General features: G+C 32.4%; 4 protein-coding genes and 1 long non-coding RNA gene across 6 annotated transcripts; 3 read left to right on the top strand and 2 right to left on the bottom strand.

The window, feature by feature from the left end:
* Positions 1-696: 696 nt before the first annotated feature.
* Positions 697-2,613, bottom strand: LOC139516877 (uncharacterized). Its single transcript, XR_011663036.1, has 2 exons — positions 2,476-2,613; positions 697-1,193 (listed from the first exon to the last, which is right to left on the bottom strand). It is a non-coding gene; the product is annotated as an uncharacterized lncRNA (long non-coding RNA).
* Positions 2,614-5,265: 2,652 nt separating this feature from the next.
* LOC139516876 (uncharacterized) lies at positions 5,266-7,247 on the bottom strand. The gene is made up of 2 exons (XM_071307297.1): positions 7,007-7,247; positions 5,266-5,462 (listed from the first exon to the last, which is right to left on the bottom strand). Exons 1-2 carry the CDS (start codon positions 7,194-7,196, stop codon positions 5,350-5,352), a joined length of 303 nt encoding a protein of 100 aa, XP_071163398.1. The 5' UTR covers positions 7,197-7,247; the 3' UTR covers positions 5,266-5,349.
* A 35-nt stretch (positions 7,248-7,282) lies between these two features.
* On the top strand, positions 7,283-26,395 carry LOC139516875 (uncharacterized). 2 transcript variants are annotated; one of them, XM_071307295.1, is made up of 5 exons: positions 7,283-7,396; positions 13,520-13,593; positions 23,265-24,340; positions 24,878-25,213; positions 26,015-26,172. In XM_071307295.1, exons 3-4 carry the CDS (start codon positions 23,276-23,278, stop codon positions 24,887-24,889), a joined length of 1,077 nt encoding a protein of 358 aa, XP_071163396.1. In that variant the 5' UTR covers positions 7,283-7,396; positions 13,520-13,593; positions 23,265-23,275; the 3' UTR covers positions 24,890-25,213; positions 26,015-26,172. The 2 variants fall into 2 exon arrangements, with proteins under 2 accessions (XP_071163396.1, XP_071163397.1); XM_071307296.1 differs by having other exon boundaries at positions 7,286-7,396; positions 24,878-25,051; positions 26,015-26,395.
* Positions 7,978-10,995, top strand: LOC139516874 (uncharacterized). The gene has a single exon (XM_071307294.1). It carries the CDS (start codon positions 8,734-8,736, stop codon positions 10,042-10,044), a length of 1,311 nt encoding a protein of 436 aa, XP_071163395.1. The 5' UTR covers positions 7,978-8,733; the 3' UTR covers positions 10,045-10,995.
* Positions 20,839-21,300, top strand: LOC139515319 (uncharacterized). Its single transcript, XM_071304886.1, has one exon. The coding sequence runs from the start codon at positions 20,839-20,841 to the stop codon at positions 21,298-21,300; it is 462 nt and encodes a 153-aa protein (XP_071160987.1).
* Positions 26,396-26,602: the final 207 nt, after the last annotated feature.

Genomic DNA, 26,602 nt, shown 5'->3' with positions numbered 1-26,602 from the left:
CATTTAATAAAATAATATTGGTTTAAGATGTAGGATACACATTTGACATGTTAGTGTGTGGTTGAAGGTCTCCATGCTGTGGTTTTGTTAGAAGAATGGCATCCTACACCAAATCCCTTTGAAATTTTATTGTGGAAAATTAAATGTCTTGGTTATAATAAAATTTTGTTTCTTCTCTTTCAAATAAAAACCACAAAATGGAAAAAGCATACACCTTTTGGATGAATTTATCATGTCTTGAAATACAATTCATAAAATAAGTAAAATAGAATTGATATATATATATATATATGACACAACTTTGTAAAAATTAGATAAAAAAAACATTAATAAAAAAGGCAATAGTTGCTTAACTGTAGGAAAAGTATTAATTTCTATCCCAAAAACAAATGAAAATAAAAGTTTGCTAGTCAGAATGAAATGATAATCATTTTTTTCCCCCACAGATATGAGTTTTCAAATTTACAATCCATATGGTCAAAGTTATCTCCCATTGATTTAAGGTAATGTTCATTAATACAACTTCCATTCACTTGCGAAAATTTGAAAATTTACCAGAGGTCTTGAAATAGTCTTAAAGGTCCATGAGGAAGTGTTAAATGATATAATAAGAGGGACGTTTTTCTCTTGGTGTCAAATCATAGATTTGAAAAATTTTGTTATTCAATGATTGCATCTAGTATTTAAAAAAAAAAAAAACTTATATAAGGGAATTCAAAATTGAAACCCCTTCAATATAAGAAAGTTCTCTAAATGAAATTTTCTATCCATTATTAGGGGTGAACTTTGAGAGATAAAAAAAAACATGTTTAGTCCTGCAACATGCTCATGTGCCTGTCAGAATTTGGTGTTCATATACGGTAAGTTCTTCTTAATCTGTAAAAATTTGTTCACAACTCTGTAAGACTTTGGATGATTTGCAACTTCACTTATTGTATAATCAACAGTGTATAGACCTGAAGATTTCTGTTTTTTTATAGGTTGCTGCCTCGATGTTTACCCTGTACTCTTTTTTTTTCATAATGATGATCTAATCAAAAATTTATTTCATCCTGATACTCACCAAGTATGATTATAGATGCTGTTCTTACCATACTCTGGTAACCACAGAGATAGCTGTCTTTCTGTACACATTGCTTATTCTTCAAGATCATCCAATACTGTTTTGCTCTCTACGCTGTTGTTTGGTGCCTCTGAAATATTTTTTTTTAATATTTGAAAGGATGAACATTTTAATTGAACATTATTTATAAAATATTTATTCAATCTAAGATAGTCATATTGGTTAATCTCCTCTAATCAATGTTATATTTCACCTAATTTCTAATACATTTATTTCAAAAAGAATACAAATATCCCACCAAATATTAATGTACATGTAATCCTGCAATACTCCATATCCTTTGTTTTCTATTAAACTGTAGCACTAGCTCTATCGAAGATGAATACCCATTTTTAATGGTAATCAAATTTAAGAAAAGTTCTTGAACAAGTATGTGTTCCAAGTACACTGATGCCCCATCCACACTATCATTTTCTATGTTCATTGGAACGTTGGCATTAAAATCAGAAAGATCATATGATAGGGAATATGTGCACTAAGTTCCAAATTGATTGAACTTAAACTTCATCAAAAACCACCCCAACCAAAAACTTTAACCTGAAGCGGGACAGATGGACAAACCAACAGACACACAGACCAGAAAACTTAATGCCTATAAATGGGGCATAATAAAAAGAAGTATTGGAGAAATTCAACAGCAAACAAACTAATACAATTGCTATATCTGTGTAAGATCCTCCCGATGGCCCCATAATCCTTATAATATACTTTATATAACATTATATAGTATATACTCTTATTGAGCCTAGAGCACAGTGTTTAAGTATGTTAAAATAGCATTCAGTGTATCTAGTCGTCCTGGTGAAGGGGTGGGAGTAGTGGGTTTATTTGCTGAAGGTCTTGAGTTCGATTCCCAGCAGACATTGGATTTTTTCATCACATAATTTTAATACTTAGTCTTTTCTGTATAAATAATTCAAAGTTTTTTTGTTATAGAACAAAGGAAAGCATGCAAAACAAGAAAACTCAAGCTATGGTGATCTAGTAGGGTTGATCCAGCTTAGATTACCCTTGGTAGAACAAAGGAGTTGGGATGCAAGTCTCAAATATTAATGAATTAAATAATTTAGGTATATTTTTTTAATCACCAAAGAAACGTAGAATATGATTGTTAATGTATAGATAGTACAATGTATTATCTGATTAACCTGTAAGTGGGTCTCATTGGGGTCTAAGCCGTAAGAATGACGCGGGATTGCCGATTTTTTGTAAGCGTGACACATGAAAGTCAAGTTATTGTGTTGTGAAATGGGAAATGAGGTCTAGCGGAACCTGGGAAATAACAAAAAAATGAGAATTGCTTACGTACATAGTGTAAGCGGGATAAGGCTTCACAAACTATTTGACTATACCTGTAAACATTTGGTCTACCATTGAGAAAAATCAACACATTTGTGTAATGAAGTTGATATACTGTCTTGCTTTCCTAAATGCATCTGAATACCAATCTAGATTTCGATAACTGTAAGTTCAGTATCCAAGAACTGAAAAAGAAACATTTAATATTAAAACAATTAAAGATATAACTTTTGACATGCAGACATTTTGAATCTCTTGTAAATCAATCAACTTGAAGAAATGATATAAAGTCATCACTTTGTTTCACATCAAACCTAATTCTGTATGAAAAAATTGTGAAATTATTCAATACTTCAAAAGTAATTTACTGGAAGTTTAAAATTCAAAGCACATCACATTCATTGACATTGAAGTAATTAATAATAAGTAAATATTACCTTCAAATCCTCAATATAAACTTTCAAAAATATTTCATGTTCCAAAAAAGTTAAAAGAAAAAAATATAGGTCTTTGTCCATGTAAAGATCAATACTGATTTGGAGCCAAATTATAACCTGTTGATCACATGATCATACAGGTAATAAAATCTTTACACTAAAATCTACTCACTTCACACTACAGTAACTGGCTGGGTAGAAAAGTATTTTAACCTGACAAAGGTGTACAAAATTGAGTAACAGATTTTTGCTCAGATCATAAAGAATTGCCTTGAAGGCGCATTTAAATCTAAGAACAGTATAACCTTAAACTTAATAACCCAAGAACCTGCATTAGGATGTAGGTAAACTATGCATGATATTGGCCAAAACATTTCAATGAGTATGTGTATAACAACTGATATTTGGGTTAGCTTAGTTAAAAAAATACTATAAAAGTTTCAAATTAAGTATAAATTTACCTTTACATGATTTTGATGTCCTAATGAAAACAAAAGAGTTTCATCTTTGAATTGGTTGGATGAGTTATTTCTTGGTCTTCCTGAACTCCTCTGTTTTTTCCATGAGGGTTACATTTAAGTGGCTGCCATGTAATGATGGTTGTTGGTTTTCACAGTATGTGGCCTATCCATTATCTTTTCTTGATTCAAATGTCAATGGGTTCTTAGTCAGCTCTTTTTCATAGGTTTTCATTTCTTATTTTATTAAACAATCTGATGTTCATGATTAAAAAAAATTCATATTCAAGAAGTATTTGATTTCTTGGATTAAAGATTTGTATTTAAAGTGGTTTTTGTTGTTTTTGTTTTATATACCTTCTACTTTTGAAAGCAACTGGTATTCAGACAAAATAAGCATTAAGCTGGTTGTCCAGGTCCAAGATATGGTACTTAATATCTAAAAAGAAAACAACCTAGGTGGCGAGTTGTCTCATTGAAAATCATACCACATCCTCGTTTTTAATATGTAAGACTTTGTACGGTATCATACTTTTTTGTATTGGAGCAATGTAAACTGGGAATATAAAGCAGAGCAATTATGGAATCAACCAAAGCTGTGACAAGTTTCATTAAATAATTATTTTTCTTAAAGAAACAAATTCATTAAATAATTATTTTTCTTAAAGAAACAAACTTAAAATTTATTATTTGTGGGAGAACCTAATAAACATTCAAACTAGATATATTTCATGATGATGTTGGTCAACTTTCAATATATCTTGGCAGTCAGAGATTTTTAAATAATATAAACAAGCGTTCTGAGAGTATTGCATGGCAATACATAGTCTCCTATCCAATCAATATTTTCAAGCATGACAGAAAGAAGTACAGAAAACTGATTATTTGAGTAAATTCCATTGAAGTCCATTGATCTGTACTTAGGACCATAACTCCTGCACAAATCCATCTAGCTGGAACAAAATTTGAACTTGGTCTGTAACTTATCATCATTAACCGACATACCAATTATCAAATCAATATATTCAAGCATGATGGAAAAACTGTAGACCATTATTGTATGCATAACCAATTAAAAAATAAAATATGATATACACCCACAAACAACAAACTTTGAATTAAAAGGCTTCTAACCATAGGCACTTTTTTCTATATTTTTTCTCAGTAAATATTCCTTGTTTACTCATTTAACCTATTTGTTCTTCTTGCTCTTATCCATTCAATTCAAAATTACAGTAGTTTATAAATGATGCCATTATTACCGGTATCTTATTTTATGAGTGTAAAAAAGAATTGAGGGGCATCATCGACTGTTGTTGTCAATGCATTAAATATCATACTGTCTTTGTTTGTGAAATTGCATTTCATTTTAAAATTTAAAATTTTATAAGATAATTTTCATTGCCTTGCATATGACAATGTATGATAAGATAAGAATGTAAAGATTCGACATAAATTTTTTACTTAAATTTTTAACAGTGGACAATTATTTTAATTCAATGAGTTTATTTAAATTATGCATATCAGTTGATTTCCCCCCCCGCAATATCTTAATGTAAATATTTTCACATATATATGTGTGAAGGTTTAGATCTATGTATGTGTGAAGTTTTAGATGTATTAAGGTAAATATTTTTTTTACGAAACATTTTTAAATATTTTTACTTAAGTTTTATTCATTATGTTGAAAATACTCTAAAATCATAGTTATTAGTTTTAAAAATACAGTATTTCAAGGTATCGTTGGATTTTTAAGAACATGTATATATATTTTGTGCAATGTGTCTCATAAGCCAAATGATATAGCTGGGTATTGATTGTTCTATGTATGTTTTAATATTGTTGTATGATATGTATGTCAATCAATATGTGACACAATAATAAAATAGATTTATTATTATTATTATTTATTATTATTATTTTAATGAAAAACTTTATTTTATATGCATTTTGTTCATCACATTTAATTGTTATACAGTATTAAACTTCATCTATGTGTACATCTTATAAAATATAATTTAAATAAGTCATGTTATGTTTTTTGTCTCTTTTGATCAGGAGGAGATAATTCATCTTCTTCATCTTCATCATCATCCTCATCATAATTTTCCTCTTCATCCTTAATAGTATCTGCAGACTTTCCACCTATCAAAAAAATGTATTTTAAGTATAAGCCAAATCTTTATATATATCTAACTATATACTCATAGATGGCCTTCGGCTGTTATCTGTTATATGGTCAGATTGTTGTCTGTGACACATTCTTCATTTCCATTCTCAATTTTTACTATTATCAAAAGAACAATTGTAGATATAGTAATACTTATGTAAATGCTCTATTTTCAGTAACTGCCAACTCTTATCCATTTCTCATGAGATTCCAGATTTTTGGTTAGCATTTCTGGATTAATTTTAAGTAATACATGTAAAATGTATCACCAAAATCGACAAAATGTATCATTTTCTAATAGATTATAATTGTAAAACACAGGGCTGTTCAATATTGTACAAATAGGTACAGATAATTTTATTAAGTAATCAAGGTTCCCTTTGAAAGGCAGATTAATAACAATGTATTTATTCAACTCATAATAAAAAAAACTAAACAATAAACAAATAATGGTTCTTCAGAATAATAACTGTATTGATTGTATAAAACTTTTTAACTTGATCATAAACTTTTATTGAGGACATCCAACTAGATGTGAAGTAGACAGTATAATGAAAATGTTTGCTAATGACTGTAAAATATATTCTAAAGTCTTGTCAAATAATGAGTGCAGCATATTACAGGAAAATTTTGATAGTTTATGTACATATATGTAAATGGTCAAACACCTGGAAATTTAAATTTAATGCTACTAAATGTAAATTATTACATATTAATTCTGACAATGACAAACAATATTGTTCTACCATGTTAGATGATTCAGAAAATTTGATAGCTTTATCTTAACTGAATGCAGACAAGGATTTTGGAGTAACTTTCAGTCAAATTTAAAGTATGAAAAACATAATAGCTGCACTGCCTGTACATAATATTTTCATTAAAGCACAGAGAGTTTTATCTCTTATTCGTTATTCCTTTAACTACATGGATCAGGATATGTTTCTTACTCTTTAAAGTCAATTGTTTGTCTACTGTTGGAATATGCTACACGGAGTTTGGTCTCCCCACCTTTAAAAAGATATTTATGTTACATATATTTTGTTTGCTAAAATATTAAAGAACATAATACAGACAAAGGTCAAACCATTTGTTTTATAAGAAAATGTTTAAATCTACAATTGAAATGTATTTTATGTTGACTTCAATAAACAGATTCCATAAATAAAACCTATGGCCAGAAACGCATGCACATTACAGATTGAACTGATTCTTGACAATGATTTGGACTACATACATGTATTATGTAGTTCAAATGCGAGTTCTTCTTCATCTTAAGGTACAGAAAACCATTAACAATTTGAAGATTACTTTCCGGCGCATTGAGGTTGCTTTTAAAGTTAATTTCAATTTTTCTTTAATTTATTAAACTTTACAATTTTTAATGCTTTTATTATATTTAATGCTTTTTGATACTTTATTACTTGTGAGTTCGGACATTTTAAAAATTCAATATCATTGCCATCTTCATTAAAAAATTGCTTTCTACAGTTTAAAAAAAAAAAAAAAATACAAAATGTACCTAATTTGGAAAGCTTTGATTTTTCTTCTTCTACAAGAGTTGTCAACTCAGTGTTTAGTTTTTGTTGTAAGATAACAGATGATTTATGTATTTCAGTGAGAGAGACATTTCCTTCGTTATTGAGGCAGCTGTAAGAAAATTCTTTCTTTTCCCCTGTCTTTAAATGTAGTGTAGCTGTTATTGTTGTCATTCCGAAACTGTGACCATGTGCATTTGTTTATTATTTATGTTGCAGTTAGTAAAACCATTTACCATTGGATAAGCTGACAGATGACCAATCAAACCGCTCGATACAATCATTCTTAAAAATGGCTGCGCCCAGTTAAAAATTTGATTTCACAGAATTGATGAATTGTGAATTGAGAATATTTAGAGATACGAGAGATTATGGTATGGCATACTAGTATTCTCTTTGATTACAGATACTGTATGATTTATTTGTAACATAAAACCTATCAAGCTTTCATGAAGCCCATGAGCCTTTAGCTATTTATTTATCTATCCATAATATGCGGCAGGCATTACCTCTAAATGGGGACGAAGTCTGTATGAATTATTTTTTTATAACCTAAATATTTGTTTAAAAAAAAAGAAACGGAAATACCATAATGTTTCCGATTTTGGTTCCGTTGTTAGGGATTTTAGTTGTGACGTTATTTAAGTTATGACGTCATATGCAATGTAAACAAAGAAACGCTATCTGACATTAGGTAACTTTCTTTCATATCAAGAAATTAATAAAAATGAAATTGGTATTGCGTTCCTTCCTATATTTTACTAGACTTGATAAATATATATTATACTCAAAGTCTCATACAAACGAGACCAGAAAAAGGAAGTAGATTTCTGAGCAAATGGGGAAAAAATAAAATGTCTGAAAATAAATAGTAAATGATTTTGAGGAGTTCATTAGCATGATTAGGTGAATGATATTTTTGCAGGAAATTTTTAAAATGTCCCCTTATAATTTATCCTTCAACCCCCCAAGTTCGTCCCACCCGCAAGTTCGTCCACCATCATTGTTTTCATTTATCGCGCATGCGGAAGACCCGTGACGTCACTTACCAGCTGATCAGCGTTCTATATATAGTAAAGAACAACGCGGAAAAGTGAAACCAAAACATGAGATTGAAACAGGTAAATTATCATAAAAATAAAAAAATCTTTGTCAAAACCGCCATTTTTACTAATTCCCTTTTCTATCTTTCTTTAAATGGATTTTTTAATAGTAAAACACAGGGGAAATCCCTTCTCAACTGAGTTGCCGATTTGTTTACATTCCAGTGATCATGACTGATGACCTATAAAAGTATGTCAGGCCAAGCATACGTAAAAATCGTATCTTACAAATATGGAAATTTTAATGAATTTTTTGCACAGAATATGAAAAATTCGGGAAAAATGATGAATTATCGCTATAAAATGGCTTCTACTACTGAATGTGATTTTTCCCACAGCATCACGGTTGCTAAAAAAGCTAAGGCTTTGTTATTTCCAGACCAATATTTACAATAGAGGGCTCAAAATCTAGCTGAGACTTTACACTTTACATACAAATAAATAGATATACACACATACACAATGTTAAAACAAAAAATACAGCAATAAACAAAAGACATCTCATTACATTTCAGGCTAAACCTACCTTCCTCAGACATGATAAAAAGTACAGGTTGTACAGTCCCACGGCTTTGACAAATGCATACATATCAGTAAAGAATAATGAAATGTCACAAAGAAAAGCAGCTCTTCAATTTAATGTCCCAAGGCAAACTCTACGTGATAGAATCACTGGCAAAATAAGTCCAGATTGTGTCACCACTGGAAGGGCACCTGTCTTTTCGCTTGAAGAGGAGGCACGCATTGTGGAACATGTAAAGTCCATGGCTTCATATGGATATGGGTACACTAGACAAGAAGTTACAGATCTAGCTACTGATTTTGCCCACACAATCAAAATAAAACCAAGGAGTGAAGAATTTACCTTGAGATGGTTTGAGGGTTTCATAAAAAGATGGCCAGAACTTAGAGTGGTGAAACCTAGAAGTTTGGAGATTCTTCGTGCAAAATGTGGTTCTGTTGCTAATGTTGAAAAATACTTTGCAAGCTTAACGGAAGTCGTCCTAAAATACAATCTTCAAGATAAACCACATCTCATATTTAATGTTGATGAGAAGGGTATAACACTGAATCACAAACCACCTAATGTTGTATCTGGAATTGAATGTACCACATCATCAGTAACATCTGGAAGGTCTAGTACTACCACCATACTTGGATGTGGCAGTGCCTCAGGATTTGCTGTTCCTCCATATTTTGTTTTTGAAGGGAAAAGATTGAATAATGAATTGATGAAAGGTGCAACACCTGGTGCTGTTGGTGCAGTATCAGACTCAGGATGGTCCAATACCAACATATTCAGACAATATTTAACAGATCATTTTCTTAAATACATCCCTGGTAGAAACAATGACAACGTACTTCTTCTCCTCGACGGACATAAATCACATGTAGCAGTTGATATAATTGAATGGGCACAGGAACATCACATCATCATTCACGTCTTACCAGCTCATACCTCACATATTTTACAACCTTTGGATGTTGGATGTTATGGGCCGTTGCAGCGTATTTACGATAATGAATGTCACAAAACCATACGTAAAAACTCCTCAGTAATAACCAAATATAATATATGTGAACTAGCCTGCAAAGCATACCAGAAAGCACTGTGCCCAGAAAACCTTCAGTCGGCATTTAGAAAGACTGGAATATACCCCTTGGATAAGACTGTCATCAACCAAGATCAACTGAAACCATCAGAGGTATTTACAAGAAATGAGGAATGTAAAGAAACTACAGAAACTACAGATGAACCAAAAACAGATGAGATCCAAATGCAAGAAGTCGAATTAGTCGAAGTTGATATGAATAGAGAAGTAACAGAAGCTGTTAAAAGTGCTGTGATTGGACTGATGTTGTTGAAGATATGCAAGACCATGATACTGATGTACCACACTTCTTTGCGGAACGAATAAACAAACTAAAAAAAATGAAGTCCGAAAATGACAAGAAAGAAAGAAAAACACTTGGAAAGATTGTCTCTGGTATGCCAATAACTGAAAGTGAGGTAGCAGAAAAGGTTAAACAGCACGTTGAAAACCAAGGAAAAAATAAACCAAGCAACCAGAGTTGTAAGAAAACTGGAAAACAAAATAAAAAGAATACGTCCACTTCTGCTTCATCACTTACATCAGGACCTAGCCACACTAAACTTGGACCTAGCAACATAACTAATAAACCAGGACCTAGTCACAAGTCTCCAAAACCAGGACCTAGTCACATATACCTTGATGATTCCATGGACTTCAGCGATACAGACGATGAAGACATTCCAGAAGTCGAATTATGCTGTGTGTGTAAACAGTTTACCCCAAAACAAATTAGACTTGGGGTTGGTGTTGAACTTACCAAATGGGTGCAGTGTGACAATTATAGGTGCAAGCACTGGACACATCTGAAATATTGTACAGAATTGAGGGCTGTGAGGAGAAATACCAAGTTTTACTGCATGCATTGCAAAGACATGGAATAGACAATTTTGCCAAAGTTTCTTGTTATAATTACTTGTTGAAAATTTTATTGTTAATTATTTAATTTTTGTTGATTTTTTTCAATACTTACCCTTTTAAATTAACTTTGAACAAAAAATGCGAAAATGCAATGTGTTTGGCCTAACCTGTGTGACGTTACAAGGTTGTACATCCGGTGGACGAACTTGAGGGGCGAAAGTAGAACAGGCATTGATTTCAAGTAAGTGTTCACTTTTGCATTTCCGTTATACTACGGTCTTCTGTTGATTCTTTTTCATGCCAAAGATTAGAATTTTATTGAATCTTTATTACTGCAAATTATCGGGAATATACGGGAAACGTATCTGAAAATGCACCGCGATATTCGTTAGGTGGACGAACTTTGGGGAGTGGAGGATATTGTAACATAAAACCTATCAAGCCTTCAACACAAAAGTAAACTCTGAGTTTGATTCTTCAATCATGGTGCTAAAGAGCTTCATGTCTTTGCTTTTGGATAGAAATTAAACACAACTCGACTTGGAGACAAATAGGACTGAGCCAAATCAGACCGAAAATATGTCAACTCAGACCGAAAATGTGTCAACTCAGACTGTCCATGAAGACAACTTTGACCGTCAATAGGTCAAGTCAAACGTCTATGAAGTCAACTTGATTCGTCTTTAGAGACAACCCTCACAACTCAAATCAGGGAAAGATCAAGTGGACAAAGTCACAAACTGCAGATTACTTAACAAACTGAACCACTATGGCAAAATTGGTATCCGTTCCTTCCCGCCCCAAACAGATCAGGCTCCAAGTCAATCTGGCCCAAGTCCATTCGGCACACATCGATCCGACCCAAAGTTGATCCAGCCCCATAATAAAGTATGAATAAACTATATTCACTATATGGAGGAATGTGTGACAAATTTGAACAGTATAAACGTAATTTGCAAAAAGTGTCGATGATGGATGACAACAGATAAGTGAAGTATTGGAGTACCAGTTAAGGGCATACGATACAGTTTGATCCCGTATTTACAGTTTGATGTTAAATAATTTGTAATTTCTGTATTTTAAAGTATCCTAAACATATATGCATTTTTTATTCAGAAATAACTCATATATATCAAATGATCATGAATTGAGAAAAAACATAATTTTTTGCTGTACATTTATCAAAATTAAAAAAAAATACACTATTTACAGTTTAATAAAATTTGGTCCACATAATCTCCCTGCAAAATGAAACAAAATGTCGTTTTAAAAAATAGGGGTCCATGCACTGGTTTTCAAATTAAATCAGTTTGAATGATAAAAATCAGTTGAAAAATGATTCTTTTCTTGATATGTCATAGTTTGACGTCGTGAAAGTTACATTTTACGTTAGCAATGTCATTACAGTATCGTATGCCCTTATAGTCTCGATCATCCAGCCGCTTTATTTTTCAAAGTAGAATAATAAATAATTTAGTAATTGTGCACGAATATAAACTGAAAGACACACATTTATACATTTTTCATGCCTAAAATGAGTATATGTGCAGATTAAAGGGTCTGTTTGTGTGTCATCACTGACAAAAAGGGGTCTTATTTCAAAGCAGGGTTTGACTCTTGAAAGGGGGTCTGTAAATTGAAGTTTCAGTCAAATTCATGGTTTATTCTAAATTTCCCAAATGGATGAAAATTGAGCATATTTTCCCAATAAAAAAGGGTAGAGGTAGTTTTGAATAAAGCCAACAATATCTCTGCTTGTAATCATTTAATTCAATCAAATGCTGATTAATTAAAGTTACGTAATCAACAAGGTCTTTATACATTTTGTAGTTCGATCTTTTGTTTGGTGTATATAATAATAATTAATTGTATTTTTATTTCAGGTAACATCAGAGGCTTCTATATAACACTTGTTTTTATGCAGTTAAGCTGCATTATGCGAGCACCCTAGATTTGTGTTCTACCCAATAAATGCTGAAATATTTGCCATTGTTATTATCTAGCTGGATACTACATGTATGTTAATTATATCTAATAGAATACTTTTTTAATACTTTTTATTCTGGATTACAAAAAATATGCCAGAAAAAACTTAAATGATTGTCGAATGACCCAAAAGTTTTGAAGTTACACATAGGAAGTTGTGCTCATTAGGAATCCTTGTGTAGTTTATTATGACCTGTGTTTTTGGCTAAGATGACAAAAGAACAATTGTATGAATTATTTAATTGCAGAAAATCTCTTAAGACAAGTAGTTTAGATTTCCCAAATGGCAAAAGTCGTAGGAAAATTGTTTGTCATCAATATATAGTACTACTATGTCATTAGTCTATTATATAATAAGTTCAACTATTCATGCTGTTGGCGGCAATTTCAAATTAGAAGACGAAATTATGATCTTTTCAATTTGGAGTCAGGGGTGCAAATTAGCATTGGTCCGAGGTCCGCGACTTCCACTTTTTCATGCGGGATTTTGACTTGGTTTCTAGCTACGCCCGACGGAGTAACCTTCTGCTTGGAAGAAAATAAGAAATAACCTTGCAAACCTTTCCACCAAAGTCTCCAAATAAACGATCTGAAATTTATTTTCATCATTATTTTTTGTACTATCCAAAATAGTCAATATATTTTTCTTAAAGTTGACAATATTTTGAATAGTTGTGTGTAGATAAAAAAAAAAATCAAGTTATATGAGTATCCATTATTCTTTATTGCAATCAAATAACAAAACAATGACACTAAATGCACATTTTCACTCTCTAAAATATAATATCAGCACTACTAAAATATAACAATAAATTCATACACACTAACAAACACGCTCTGACACTCACATATTTATATGTATAACTTTTAAATCATTTACACTAACAGTTAGACCTTACATTTCTGGTACATATGCATTTGATGTACTACTCAATGTGTTCATTTGTTCTTTCAGGTCTACAGATTTTTTCATTGACTCAGCAGTATGACTGATTTGCTTACAATTGAGTGAGAAGTAGTAATATTCAGGTAAGTTTCAAATATTATATGTCTATTTATATTTATTAAGTCAGCCAAGATTTTTATTAAAACATAGTAATTATTAAAAGCTATACAGTTGTCATGTAGGGTTCCAATTTTTTATGGTTATGGTATTCTTGACAAGCACCTGTTGAGAATAGTTCGAAGTTATAACGTTACGTTTCCCGTATTTACGTTCACATGTTTGTGGCTAAAAGCAGTCAGAGCTGGTCACAAAAGTGCAGTAAAGAGACTTTTACGAAAAACGGAAGATGATTCAAACTTGGACAATGAAGAAAGTGATGAACTTTAAGAAACATTGATTCAAAAACAGAAAATTATTAGTGCATTGGACGAAGATATTATGAATTCTTTAAAGGAGGAGGACATCGAGGAAGAAATTCTAAATGCAGATGAGTACAAATTCTTTTTGAACACCAAAATACGACATTTACGGAAAACATTCGCAAACAAATTATGTACTGATAATGATATCCCAAAGCATGATCACGCATTACCTTCTCACACTTTTGAAAACATTAATCAACACAGTTCTGTTCCGTACACAACACAAATGTATCCTGTTCAGCAACCTAGCAACCAAAATCACCATTTGCCGAAACTTACACTACCCATGTTTAACAGAGAAATTCTGACTTGGCAAACATTTTGGGATTCTTTTGAATCTTCCGTCCATTACAATGTAACACTCACAGACGTACAGAAATTTAGTTATTTAAAATCCCAGCTTGTTAATGATGCTGCAAGAACTATTGACGGGTTAGGGAGCTACCATTTGATTTTTATGGGGGGGCTAGGATGAAAAATTTTGTCCTGCATTTTTTTTTAGTTGTAATCTCTGTCCTGCCTTTTTATTTTTCACTCTATTCTGTCCTGCCTTTTTAGCTCACCTGACCTGAAAGGTCAAGTGAGCTTTTCTCATCACTTGGCGTCCGTCGTCCGTAAACTTTTACAAAAATCTTCTCCTCTGAAACTACTGGGCCAAATTCTACCAAACTTGGCCACAATCATCCTTGGGGTATCTAGTTTAAAAAATGTGTGGCGTGACCTGGCCAACCAACCAAGATGGCCGCCATGGCTATAAATAGAACACAGGGGTAAAATGTATATTTTGGCTTATATCTTTGTAACCAAAGCATTTAGAGCAAATCTGACATGGGGTAAAATTGTTGATCAGGTCAAGATCTATCTGCCCTGAAATTTTCAGACGAATCGGACAACCTGTTGTTGGGTTGCTGCCCCTGAAATGGTTATTTTAAGAAAATTTTGCAGTTTTTGGTAATTATCTTGAATACTGTTATAGATAGATATAAACTGTAAACAGCAATAATGTTCAGCAAAGTATGACCTACAAATAAGTCAACATGACCAAAATTGTCAGTCAACCCCTTAAAGAGTTATTGCCCTTTATAGTCAATTTTTAACAACTTTTCGTCATTTTTATACGACCGCAAATTTTGAAAAAATTTTCGTCGTATATTGCTATCACGTTGGCGTCGGCGTCCGAATACTTTTAGTTTTCGCACTCTAACTTTAGTAAAAGTGAATGGAAATCTATGAAATTTTAACACAAGGTTTATGACCACAAAAGGAAGGTTGGTATTGATTTTGGGAGTTTTGGTCCCAACATTTTAGGAATTAGGGGCCAAAAAGGGCCCAAATAAGCATTTTCTTGGTTTTCGCACTATAACTTTAGTTTAAGTTAATAGAAATCTATGAAATTTTGACACAAGGTTTATGACCACAAAAGAACGGTTGGGATTGATTTTGGGAGTTTTGGTCTCAACAGTTTAGGAATTAGGGGCCAAAAAAGGGCCCAAATAAGCATTATTCTTGGTTTTCGCACAATAACATTAGTTTAAGTAAATAGAAATCAATGAAATTTAAACACAATGTTAATGACTACAAAAGGAAGGTTGGTATTGATTTTGGGAGTTTAGGTCCCAACAGTTTAGGAATTAGGGGCCAAAAAGGGACCCAAATAAGCATTTTTCTTGGTTTTCGCACCATAACGTTAGTATAAGTAAATAGAAATCTATGAAATTTAAACACAAGGTTTATGACCATAAAAGAAAGGTTGGGTTTGATTTTGGGAGTTTTGGTCCCAACATAATAAGGGGCCCAAAGGGTCCAAAATTAAACTTTTGTTTGATTTCATCAAAATTGAATAATTGGGGTTCTTTGATATGCTGAATCTAACTGTCAATATATATGACTGTGTATGTAGATTCTTAACTTTTGGTCCCGTTTTCAAATTGGTCTACATTAAGGTCCAAAGGGTCCAAAATTAAACTTAGTTTGATTTTGACAAAAAATGAATCAGTTAGGTTCTTTGATATGCTGAATCTAAAAATGTACTTAGATTCTTGATTATTGGCCCAGTTTTCAAGTTGGTCCAAATCGGGGTCCAAAATTAAACTTTGTTTGATTTCATCAAAAATTGAATAAATGTGGTTCTTTGATATACCAAATCTAACTGTGTATGTAGATTCTTCATTTTTGGTCCTGTTTTCAAATTGGTCTACACTAAAGTCCAAAGGGTCCAAAATTAAACTTAGTCTGATTTTAACAAAAATTGAAATCTTGAAGTTCTTTGATATGCTGAATCCAAAAATGTACTTAGATTTTTTATTATGGGCCCAGTTTTCAAGTTGGTTCAAATCAGGATCTAAAATTATTATATTAAGTATTGTGCAATAGCAAGTCTTTTCAATTGCACAGTATTGGGCAATGGCAAGAAATATCTAATTGCACAATATTGTGAAATATCAAATTTTTTTTAATTAGAGTTATCTTTCTTTGTCCAGAATAGTAAGCAAGAAATATCTAATTGCAAAATATTGTGCAATAGCAAGATTTTTTTTTAATTGGAGTTATCTTTCTTTGTCCAGAATCAACTTAAATCTTTGTTATATACAATATACAATGTATATTCACTTTTTACTACCAACTGATAAATTAAAATAATCTTTACCATTCAGTGATAACAAGCAGTTTTTTTACATCTTAATATTTTATGATGTATTTAAATGAGTAGTTATTGTTGCAAACTCCATTAGAAATTTTAATTGAGATTAGTTTTGGAATAAGGGAAAGGGGGATGTGATTAAAAAAATTGGGTTCAATTTTTCTCATTTGAAATTTCATAAATAAAAAAGAAAATTTCTTCAAACATTTTTTTGAGAGGATTAATATTCAACAGCATAGTGAATTGCTCTAAGAGAAACAAAAATTTTAAGTTCATTAGAACACATTTATTCTGTGTCAGAAACCTATGCTGTGTCAACTATTTAATCACAATCCAAATTTAGAGCTGAATCCAGCTTGAATGTTGTGTCCATACTTGCCCTAACCGTTCAGGGTTCAACCTCTGCGGTCGTATAAAGCTACGCCCTGCGGAGCATCTGGTTTGCAACTTTTCTAAACATCTTCTTCTCTAAAACTGCTTTGCCAAATTTAACCAAACTTGGCCACAATTATCATTGTGGTTTATAGTTTAAAAAATGTGTCCGATGACCCAGCCTACCAAACAAAATGGCCGACATGGCTTAAATTAGAACATAGTGGTAAAAAGCAGTTTTTGCTTTATATCTTTGAAACTAAGACATTAAGGGCAAATCTTTCAAGATTTAAATGTCCATCAGAATAAGATATATCCCCTCACAAATTTTCAGATGAATCTGACAACCTGTTGTTGGGTTGCTGCCCTAAAATGGGTAATTTTAAGGAAATTTTGCAGTTTTTGGTTATTATCTTGAATACTATTATAGATAGAGATAAACTATAAACAGCAATAATGTTCAGCAAAGTAAGATCTACAAATAAGTCAGCATGATCAAATTGTAAGAGGACCCCTTAAGGAGTTATTGCCCTTTATAGTCAATATTGAACAACTTTTTGTCATTTTTGTAACTTATATAAAAATCTTTTCTAAAACTACTTGGACAAATTTAACCAAACTTGGCCACAATCATAATACTAGGATATCTATTTAAAAAAAGTGTCTAATGACCCTGCCTACCAACGAAGATGGACGGCATCAGTAAACACAGTAACAGGTGAGCGACACAGGCTCTTGAGAGCCTGTAGTTTTTTTATTAGTTTATCCTGACTTTTTTTACCTAAATTGTCATCCTGCCTTTTTTTTTTGCAAAGTGTCTCATCCTGCCTTTTTTTTTTACTCAAAACTCCTGTCCTGCCTATTTTTTTCAAATTTCATCCTAGCCCCCCCCCCCATAAAAATCAAATTACCGCTCACAAACTCAAATTACATGGAAGCTATTAAACTTTTAAAGGAGCGTTTCGGACAATCGCATAAGATTACAAATGCTTATATGCAAGCTATGCTAGAACTTAGAGCACCACAAAACAACCTACTCAGTCTACGTGTTTATTACGACAAGTTAGAGGCATATATAAGAGGTCTTTAATCGTTAGGCCGCTCCGGAGAATCGTATGGTGCATTACTTATTCCGATAATACTGAACAAGCTTCCGTCAGAAATACGACAACACTTAGCTCGTGAAAACGGTTCCGATAATTGGGAATTGATTGATTTGAGACGTGGAATTTTGAAAGAAATCACTATAATTGAAGCTGGACAACGCTCGTCGTCGTTTATGGATTCAATGCAGCCTACTGCAATGACCGCATCGTTTTTGACAAGCGCTAATAGAAAAGGTACACCAAGTAAAGAAGTTACATTCGATAACCGTGAGTAGTGTTGTTCCGATGATCGGAATAAGTCGGAAATCAGTTGGTTGGGCCTCACGATGTCGATAATCGATTGGGATTTTGTTCAATCGATTGTCGCTATAGTTTCCGGACTTTTTGCGTATCAACTTCCGGTCCGTTTGCGGTTTGAATTTTATTTGCTCAGTCAAACAAATTGCAACAAAAAATATCAGTGGATGACAATAACAATGTCAAACATCCTATAATTAAAGACAAAACCATTTTTTCCCCTTTAAAACGTGACAAAAGTATTGACTATATATATACAGATTGATCTTTAAAATAAATAACTTTGTATGAAATACTCTCTCAATACCGGATACTTGTTACTTGAGAGCGTACATGAAATCCTTCAGATTTTAGACAAAATAATTTCTTTACTTCATTAGAGCGTGTCGCAAATTGCCTTTTATTAATGTTTTATCCATTAGTAGCGTCAAAAGCGTCATATTCCTTCCCAAATTGCTTGTCAAACATCGTTTATGTTTGTAAATTTTCTGAAATTTGTCCGCCATTGAAATACATTAGAATCACGGATCGGATACGGTTCAACTATGTAATAATTCCGCATTTTTGCAATTATAAGTTCAGACGCTCGCTTGACACAATTGACAGAAAAATGATGATCATAAAGTGAAAAAAAAAGCATTCTACACGAATTAACAGACATTGGCTGGATCCTCTTTGTTTACTGTATATATTTCAATGCAAATGCATTGTTTTATTTTTTTCTGTTAATCTTAAATTTCTTAAAATAAAATACTTTATATATATCTTTTCTTACTGTGAAACATTCAAATGTTTATACTGCTAAGTTATTGAAATTATAATGTGAGTTACACCATTGAAATTTAGAAAAGTTAGTGTCACTCTTGGTAATTAATGTTGTAATTATGAGATAAAATATGTTCAATCTGAATCTGGATTCTAATTAATTCATTTTTATAATTGCTAAATAAAATATGAAAAGGAAACAGAAGATCAAATATTAACATATAAAACTCTGCAATGAAATGGAATATACACATTAGACATGACCAATGAGACTAAAATGCATGATTTCATTTAAAAAAAGGGCAAAGTATTCTGATGCGATTATAACCGATAGTCGGTTGGTTGCTGTCAAACGATTGTAATAGATAATCGGTTGGTAATTTCAACCGATTATCCAACACTAACCGTGAGAGACAAACACAAAATAATCGACAAAAACCTTGCATATTCTGCCAGAATTTACATGACCCTGCAAAATGCCCAAATGTTACAGATAACAACACACGCCTATCAATCGTCAAAGAGAAGAAGTTATGTTTTAACTGCTTAGGATCACACCGTTCCGTAGATTGTAAATCGAAATTTCGCTGCCGCCAGTGCCATAAAAAGCACCACACAAGTCTCTGCCCATGAAAATACATGTACTAATGATAAGCAAACGTTAGTAAATGCCGTCGTTGATGATAGCGAAAATACATTGATCGCGGCAAGTTTTCATTCGTCTGAAGAAAAATTCCGTTCGAACGTGCTTCTAAAAACTGCCGTTGCACCAGTTGGGGGAAATCGATATGTTGATACGCACATTTTGTTTGATGAAGGAGCACAGCGCTCTTTTGTTACCGAGGAGTTAGCGTCGAAAATAGATTTAGAAATACTAGGAACAGAAACCATACATTTATCGGCATTTGGAAGTACCGACAGCAAAGTCCGTCATTTGTCAAGAGCACGCGTATACGTAGAGTCGATAAATAGAACGAAAATTCCAGTTGAGGTTCTAGTAGTACCGAACATCGCCAGCCCGTTAAGCAATTACATCGGTAATGGCATACGAGAATTCAAGTACCTGTAAGGATTACGTTTAGCTCATCCGTTTACAGAAGACAACTCTTCTTTTGAAATTTCCTTGCTCATCGGAGCTGATTTCTATTGGGATTTCGTAGAGGATACAATATTAAGAGGAAATGGTCCAACCGCCGTAAAATCCAAACTTGGTTATTTGTTGTCTGGTCCAATTCCGACGTCTAATCGTCAACAGAGTAATGTAGGTTTGTACAACATATTGACATCGCACAAACCAGAGGAGTTCAATTTAGAAAGATTTTGGAAATTAGAGTCGTTAGGAATAGATAACAACACGACAGATGTTGAAACAGTAGACTATATGGGAACATATCAAAAGTCAGCAATCGAATTTCGAGAAAACAAGTACATAGCAAAGTTGCCATGGAAACCAGATCATGAACCCTTGCCTACCAACTTCTTCGTTACGAAACGAAGAACTGAAAACGTCATTCGAAAATTAAGTCAAGATCCCAAAATGCTTAAGGTATATGGACAGATAATCAATTATATGTTGACAACATTTTATCTAGCATTTGCAATGAAACTCTTAACGACCGACCACTAACATATGTTTCTACAGACATTATTGATAGTGAACCGTTAACACCCGTGCACCTGTTGTATGGACGCCGAGTTACAACATTACCGTATCCACGTACCAAAATGGACAACATTAACGAAACATATACATTGACTGCTTCAGATATTTCAAAACGTGCTCAAAGATTATCTACACTTATCGAACATTTTTGGAACAGTTGGAAATTTGAGTACTTAACCTCACTTCGAGAATTTCATAAAAAGACTGGAGACAATAAGATTAACATTAAAGTAGGAGATGTAGTTCAAGTGCATGACGATAAACCACGAATTAAATGGAAAACAGCAGTAGTGGAGGAAGTTGTTACTGGTAACGATGGTTTAGTGCATTCGGCGATAATCAGAACGAACAGTGGCCGAACTTCACGTCCGATTGTCAAACTCTATCCTCTAGAAATAAACGAAGTAAAACCATCTGACGAATATATGGAAAAACCAAACAACGAAGAAATACCGACAAGAACATTGCCCATGCGGAAGGCATCAATTCGTGCAAAGAAAAGAATAAAATCATGGACTCGTTAAAGTTTAATTCAAATTCCTATTTATGTGTTTTGAAGAGACAGTAATTCCTGCAAGTGTAAAAATTTCTTTTTTTTCTTTATTGATGAACATTTAAAGTAATATTCTATTGTTTTGTACATATAAATACACTTTGCGGGCCCCAGTATGTTGAGAATAGTTCGAAGTTATAACGTTACGTTTCCCGTATTTACGTTCACATGTTTGTGACGTTGCTTACACCTTGTATGGGCTTCGCCATTGTAAATATTATACGCATAGTAAACACAACGCAAAGTACACATACGACTTATTTAGTTTATTCCACACAGCACCAAAATGTCGACATTCACCTTAAAAGCTAACAAAACCTTTAACCCTTTCCTCAATGGATTTTTTTTTTATGCATACTTGATTTGCATAGGATTTTTCAATTAGATGCAAAAAAAAATGCTTTAAACTATTGATGCATTGCGAAAAACAAATATTTCATCAAATAAATTTAAGTCAGATATTCTTAGGAATGTCCTTTTCATATTGGATACAAATTTTATTAAGTTTGATGCAAACATTTCCTAGTCAAAGCGTTTCAACTGAGGTACTACACAGGCGTCAAAAGGCGTCATTATGGAGTAAAGGGGGTGGCGTCAAAAAGCTTCATTATTGAGGAAAGGGTTAAAATAGACTTACGGTATAAGAAGGGATACTGTTGTCAGGACATTAAAGATTGCATATTTTGGCTTAAATATTGATTCGCTCATAGGGTCTTTGCATCGGAAATAAACACATCTATTCTAAACCAGTTGTTGGCATGATGCCACCTTCATTATCACTGAACTAGTATACATTTTTGTTTAGGGGCCAGCTGAAGCACTCCTCAGGGTGCAGGAATTTCTCGCTTCTTCAAAGGCCCATTGGTGGCCTTCGGCTGTTGTCTGCTCTTTAGTCAGTTGTTGTCTCTTTGACACATTCCCCATTTCCAATCTAAATTTTTATTTGAAAGAAATAATATTTTAAAAAATAATAAAGTGAAAATTTAGAAAATGGAAGCAAAATGTAGAAACATTTATTATACCTCAGTTATCATTTGCTATATAAAATAAATACACAGTATTTTTACTATTTTTCAATTTGAAAGCATTGAACTATTTGATCGGTCTACAGTTTCCAACTGTTTGCCCTCAATGAAATTTTTTGACTGCAAACATCATTACATTTTGCTGAATAAAAACTGAAGCTACTGGATTGGAGAATGCTGATAATATTGTGGGAGTTATGTTATGGCATTTTACCTTTTGTATCCCAGTTCAGGACAAAGTCTAATTAGCATTCAGATTATATATGACAGTATGGTTGTGTTTTTGCTGTTGATATTGGGAGTGTTTACATTTATTATCTGTTGCTCAAATACAATCAATATTTTGGGATCCTGATGTCAAAAGTCATCAGTGAATGTCTGAATTTGAACACTAAATAAAATGTAATCTAATAAAAATCAAGAATTTCTAATGAATGTACAAAAAGTGTTAAATGTGCATCACTGACACATGTCAGGCATTAATTTCTGACATGCCAAGAAACAATTATCTCTGCAGTCAGGGTTGCATAAAAGGTGTCAATGGTCAATATGATATACAGATTAGGCACTAGGATTTCATTGTTTATGAAAATGCACATAGAAACAACATATGCAGACTTAATATTCATGTGCTATTGACACTTCAAAAGCAGGTGACCACAATATTAGTTGAGCTTGCTTATAATATTTCTAAATAGCTTTCCGCAAGTGGAAGTTTAAGACACACTGAACTATATGTAGTTAAAATATAATTTGACATACAATACTATTTTAGGTTCATACATGTACATAACAGTGCTAACTTATTTTAATGTTTTAAATTAAACCACCATAATTCTTGAATATTACATGTATATAATAATGCCCATTTAAATAACCTTGGATTTATAAAAATGCATTTTTTCCTCAGAGTTTTATAGGATGCCTAAGAGAAAGAAGAGGCAGAATGTGCCAAGTCAAAGGAAAAGACGTGGAACTGGTAAATTACGGAAAGACAAAGTTGAAACTGAAATAATTCAGCCAGACAATACACATGATGAAGATCTTTTGCAGTCTGAAATAGAAGAGCTTATAAATATATGCAACAATGTGAATTCAGTCGCTTTTGATAATGTGCATTCAGTCGCCTTGGATCATTCATATTTGGCAGACAACCAGATAGTTGCCGAACTTTATTTAGATGACAAAACAGAAGATGTTAATAATGAATATATTGAACTTGGATACCAAGAAGAGTATGTAACAACTTCAATTGAATGCATACCAGAAGACCCTTATGACACATTAAAAAAGACAGTTTATACTATTGTAACTTCACCATATATATATAATTCTACAGGGGATAATTTACAAATTATCGAACTTTATCCATCAACTAAAAATGTATCGGTAAAGTCAACTATAATGATCAGCAGAGATTTTACAGCTAAGGTATATGTTCACAACATTGAACTAAGCAGTGAACATGACATATGGTTAGGACTACCAAGTGTGTTTGACAATATAACTAGCATTGAGAGACTATTGTCAAAGTTAAGGAGTTATTCTGTTTGTTGTGGGAACTATGAGCAAGAGTTACTAGATACACATGATAGAAGTATTACTCCAGTTGGGAGCACCATAGAGCATGTAACAGATGCTGACAGTTGTCAAGGTTTTAAAGAACATGATTTTGGTGCTATGAAAGGCACTCTTACTTACTCTTCAACAGTTCGCAGTGTCAGTTGTTTGTTGCTAGTGCAAGGGAACAGATATATCCGATGCTCATCATGTTCTCATCTTCGACTCATTCTTAGGCAGCGAAAACAAAGACTTGAAAAGAAAAAAAAGCTAAGTGATGGCAACACTCCAAATTACATGTCACACAAATATAAGCATTGCTTCATGTCACGAGAGGAGCTCATTGGTAAAATTTCACAGCAGAGAAATATCATCGCCAGTTTGCAAAAAGATCTCCAAAACTCAAAGGAAGTTTCAACATACAATGTAAGTTATAAAGCCTTGATATGATTGTTTAATTTTGTTCAATAGTGGTTACAATACTGACTAAAAAACTGTCCCATTTCTAAGGAACTACATATGAATACACTTTCATATCCATTGCTCTTCAACTTCCTGTTTAAGGAATATTGAAAGCTGGGATATTAGTGAGAAATACACGGTTCTCACTAAGGTGAGTCTGAGTCCAAGACTCATGAAAATCGGTCTGGACTGATCATTTTCAAAACTTGCAAGTCCTAAGATGTATCAAGATTGAAAATATTTGATCAACATAGCACACATTTCTTCATTTTATAGCAAAAGTTTAAAAGTAATCTAAATATGATGTCATTTCTTTGTCATGGAGTCTAAGCGGAGAAAGAAATGATAAATTGTAAAGCAATATCGCACTTGTAGCCTCGCAATGGTCAAAATTGACAAGTCCCTGGACTCGCCTTTAAAAAATTGTTAGTGAGAACCCTGAAATAGCTTACATTTCTACTTGATATCAAGTTGAAAGCAAATTATTTTTTTATTTTCCAGGTGAACAAATGAATTTAACGTATCCTGTTTAGATGGTACAAATACAATGGATTCATTACTTGTGATTATGATGGCCTCAGTTATTAACTTATTATACAATCTTTCAAAGAAAACGACCATCTAACTGGAGCAGAAAAATGTCCTGGTATACAGAGACAGACACTTAGCTAAGTAGTCAGTAACATATACTACATGTAGATAGAAATATTTTATATCAGCCAATCAGAATTCATGGGATATATAGAGATATTTATTTTGAACTAAGTGTTGAGGTTTAAGAGAGAACAATTAGAACAGTAATCAAGGCAGTTAGAAAAATATCACAATTTCCATCTGGTAAGATAATCAAAGTTTAATTACCAGGGAAAACACAATATCATAGCACAATATTGAAACATTGTTTTCTCCAAAAAGAGCTTTCCATTGACATAATTTGAGTACAATGGAGTAAGAGTTCTTATCCCTTGAAACCATGGCAAAGTATACAAATTCCTTTTAAAGAATCCAACTTCTTATACAGTTGGCTGCTATTCTCTAGAAAAAAATAATTTTCAAAGCTATGTTCATTTGCTAAAGACTGATGTAAATTCATGTATTTCTTTACAATGATCAATTAAGGATTTTTTATATGGCTTGCTTGTACCACACAGCGGCATCATTATTATTTGTTGGATATCAATTTTTGTAGATTTCATGGTAACAGGTGAGCCATTTATTTAAACAAATACAAATTTTCTGGAGGGATGTATGCAGACTTTTTAAAAACCGTGAAATCAAAATATTCACAAAAACGCAATTTTTCCTCAATTGACAATAATTGGTACCCACAAAAAAAAGTGAATCCACTGTAGTCTAATGAGAAAATAAACCAGACTGTCTTCCCATAGCAGCCAAGGGAAAAGTCTCAACTAAAATTAAATCAAAGAAGACATTTCTTTACTACAGATAAATATAATATGTTCACCTCATCACTTGCATTTTATACCTAAATGTATTGCAGTCTTTTTTATTTGTCAGGGTATGAACTCTAATCTATTTTGACCATAATGGTGTTAAACAATAACAACAATTTGTCTTCCCTCCCTCAAAACATTTTTATGCCAAAACATAATAATTTTACATAATCTTGTCTTTCAGATACTTCAACAGGAGCCATAAATTTAAGTACAGTCTATAATTCCATTTGAAGTGTATCATCAGAAATGAACAATGGTGTTCCTATTAATATTTCTCAGATTATATGTTAATTATTTTAGTATATGTGACAAACAAATACACTATAAATTTATACAGAATTGTTTTAATATTTTAGTCTTACTAAAAATACTTCAATTTGGGCAGAGAGCAATGGTCAGCAATTGTTTTGGCTATGATTTCAACATTATATCTGCTTTTAGAATATAAAGTAAAAATAAGAAAATATCAGCTTTAGATTTATAATTCATGGATACGAAATAAAGTTTGATAGACGACAGTACTTCGCTGCAACATAACCAATATAAATTGTCAGTAAATACAGCTTCATCGACTTAAGTATGGAATTAAAAATCTCCTTATTCATTCCAAAACTAAAATATGAATTTTATCTTTGTTTAAATTTCTATCTGTATCAACCTGCTGCATTTGTTTGCACCTGTCCTTAGCCTGGGATCTTATGTTCAGTAGTTGTTGTTTGTTGATGTGGTTCATTAGTGTTTCTGTTTATTTATATAGATTAGACTGTTG

This window comes from Mytilus edulis, chromosome 3 (genome assembly GCF_963676685.1).
Source record: "Mytilus edulis chromosome 3, xbMytEdul2.2, whole genome shotgun sequence".
NCBI lineage: Eukaryota > Metazoa > Mollusca > Bivalvia > Mytilida > Mytilidae > Mytilus > Mytilus edulis.
Note: the sequence above shows the minus strand (reverse complement) of the source record. Positions and strands in the feature narration are given on the sequence as shown.

What these genes read in the sequence shown, in the direction of transcription:
- LOC139516876 (XM_071307297.1), bottom strand. Translation starts at nt 7,196, where the DNA reads ATGACAACAATAACAGCTACACTACATTTAAAGACAGGGGAAAAGAAA. An exon ending in ATCAAAGCTTTCCAAATTAG is followed by an intron (nt 5,463 to 7,006) that starts GTACATTTTGTA and finishes TTTTTTTGATAG; the next exon opens with GTGGAAAGTCTGCAGATACT.
- LOC139516874 (XM_071307294.1), top strand. Translation starts at nt 8,734, where the DNA reads ATGTCACAAAGAAAAGCAGCTCTTCAATTTAATGTCCCAAGGCAAACT.
- LOC139515319 (XM_071304886.1), top strand. Translation starts at nt 20,839, where the DNA reads ATGGACAACATTAACGAAACATATACATTGACTGCTTCAGATATTTCA.
- LOC139516875 (XM_071307296.1), top strand. Translation starts at nt 23,276, where the DNA reads ATGCCTAAGAGAAAGAAGAGGCAGAATGTGCCAAGTCAAAGGAAAAGA.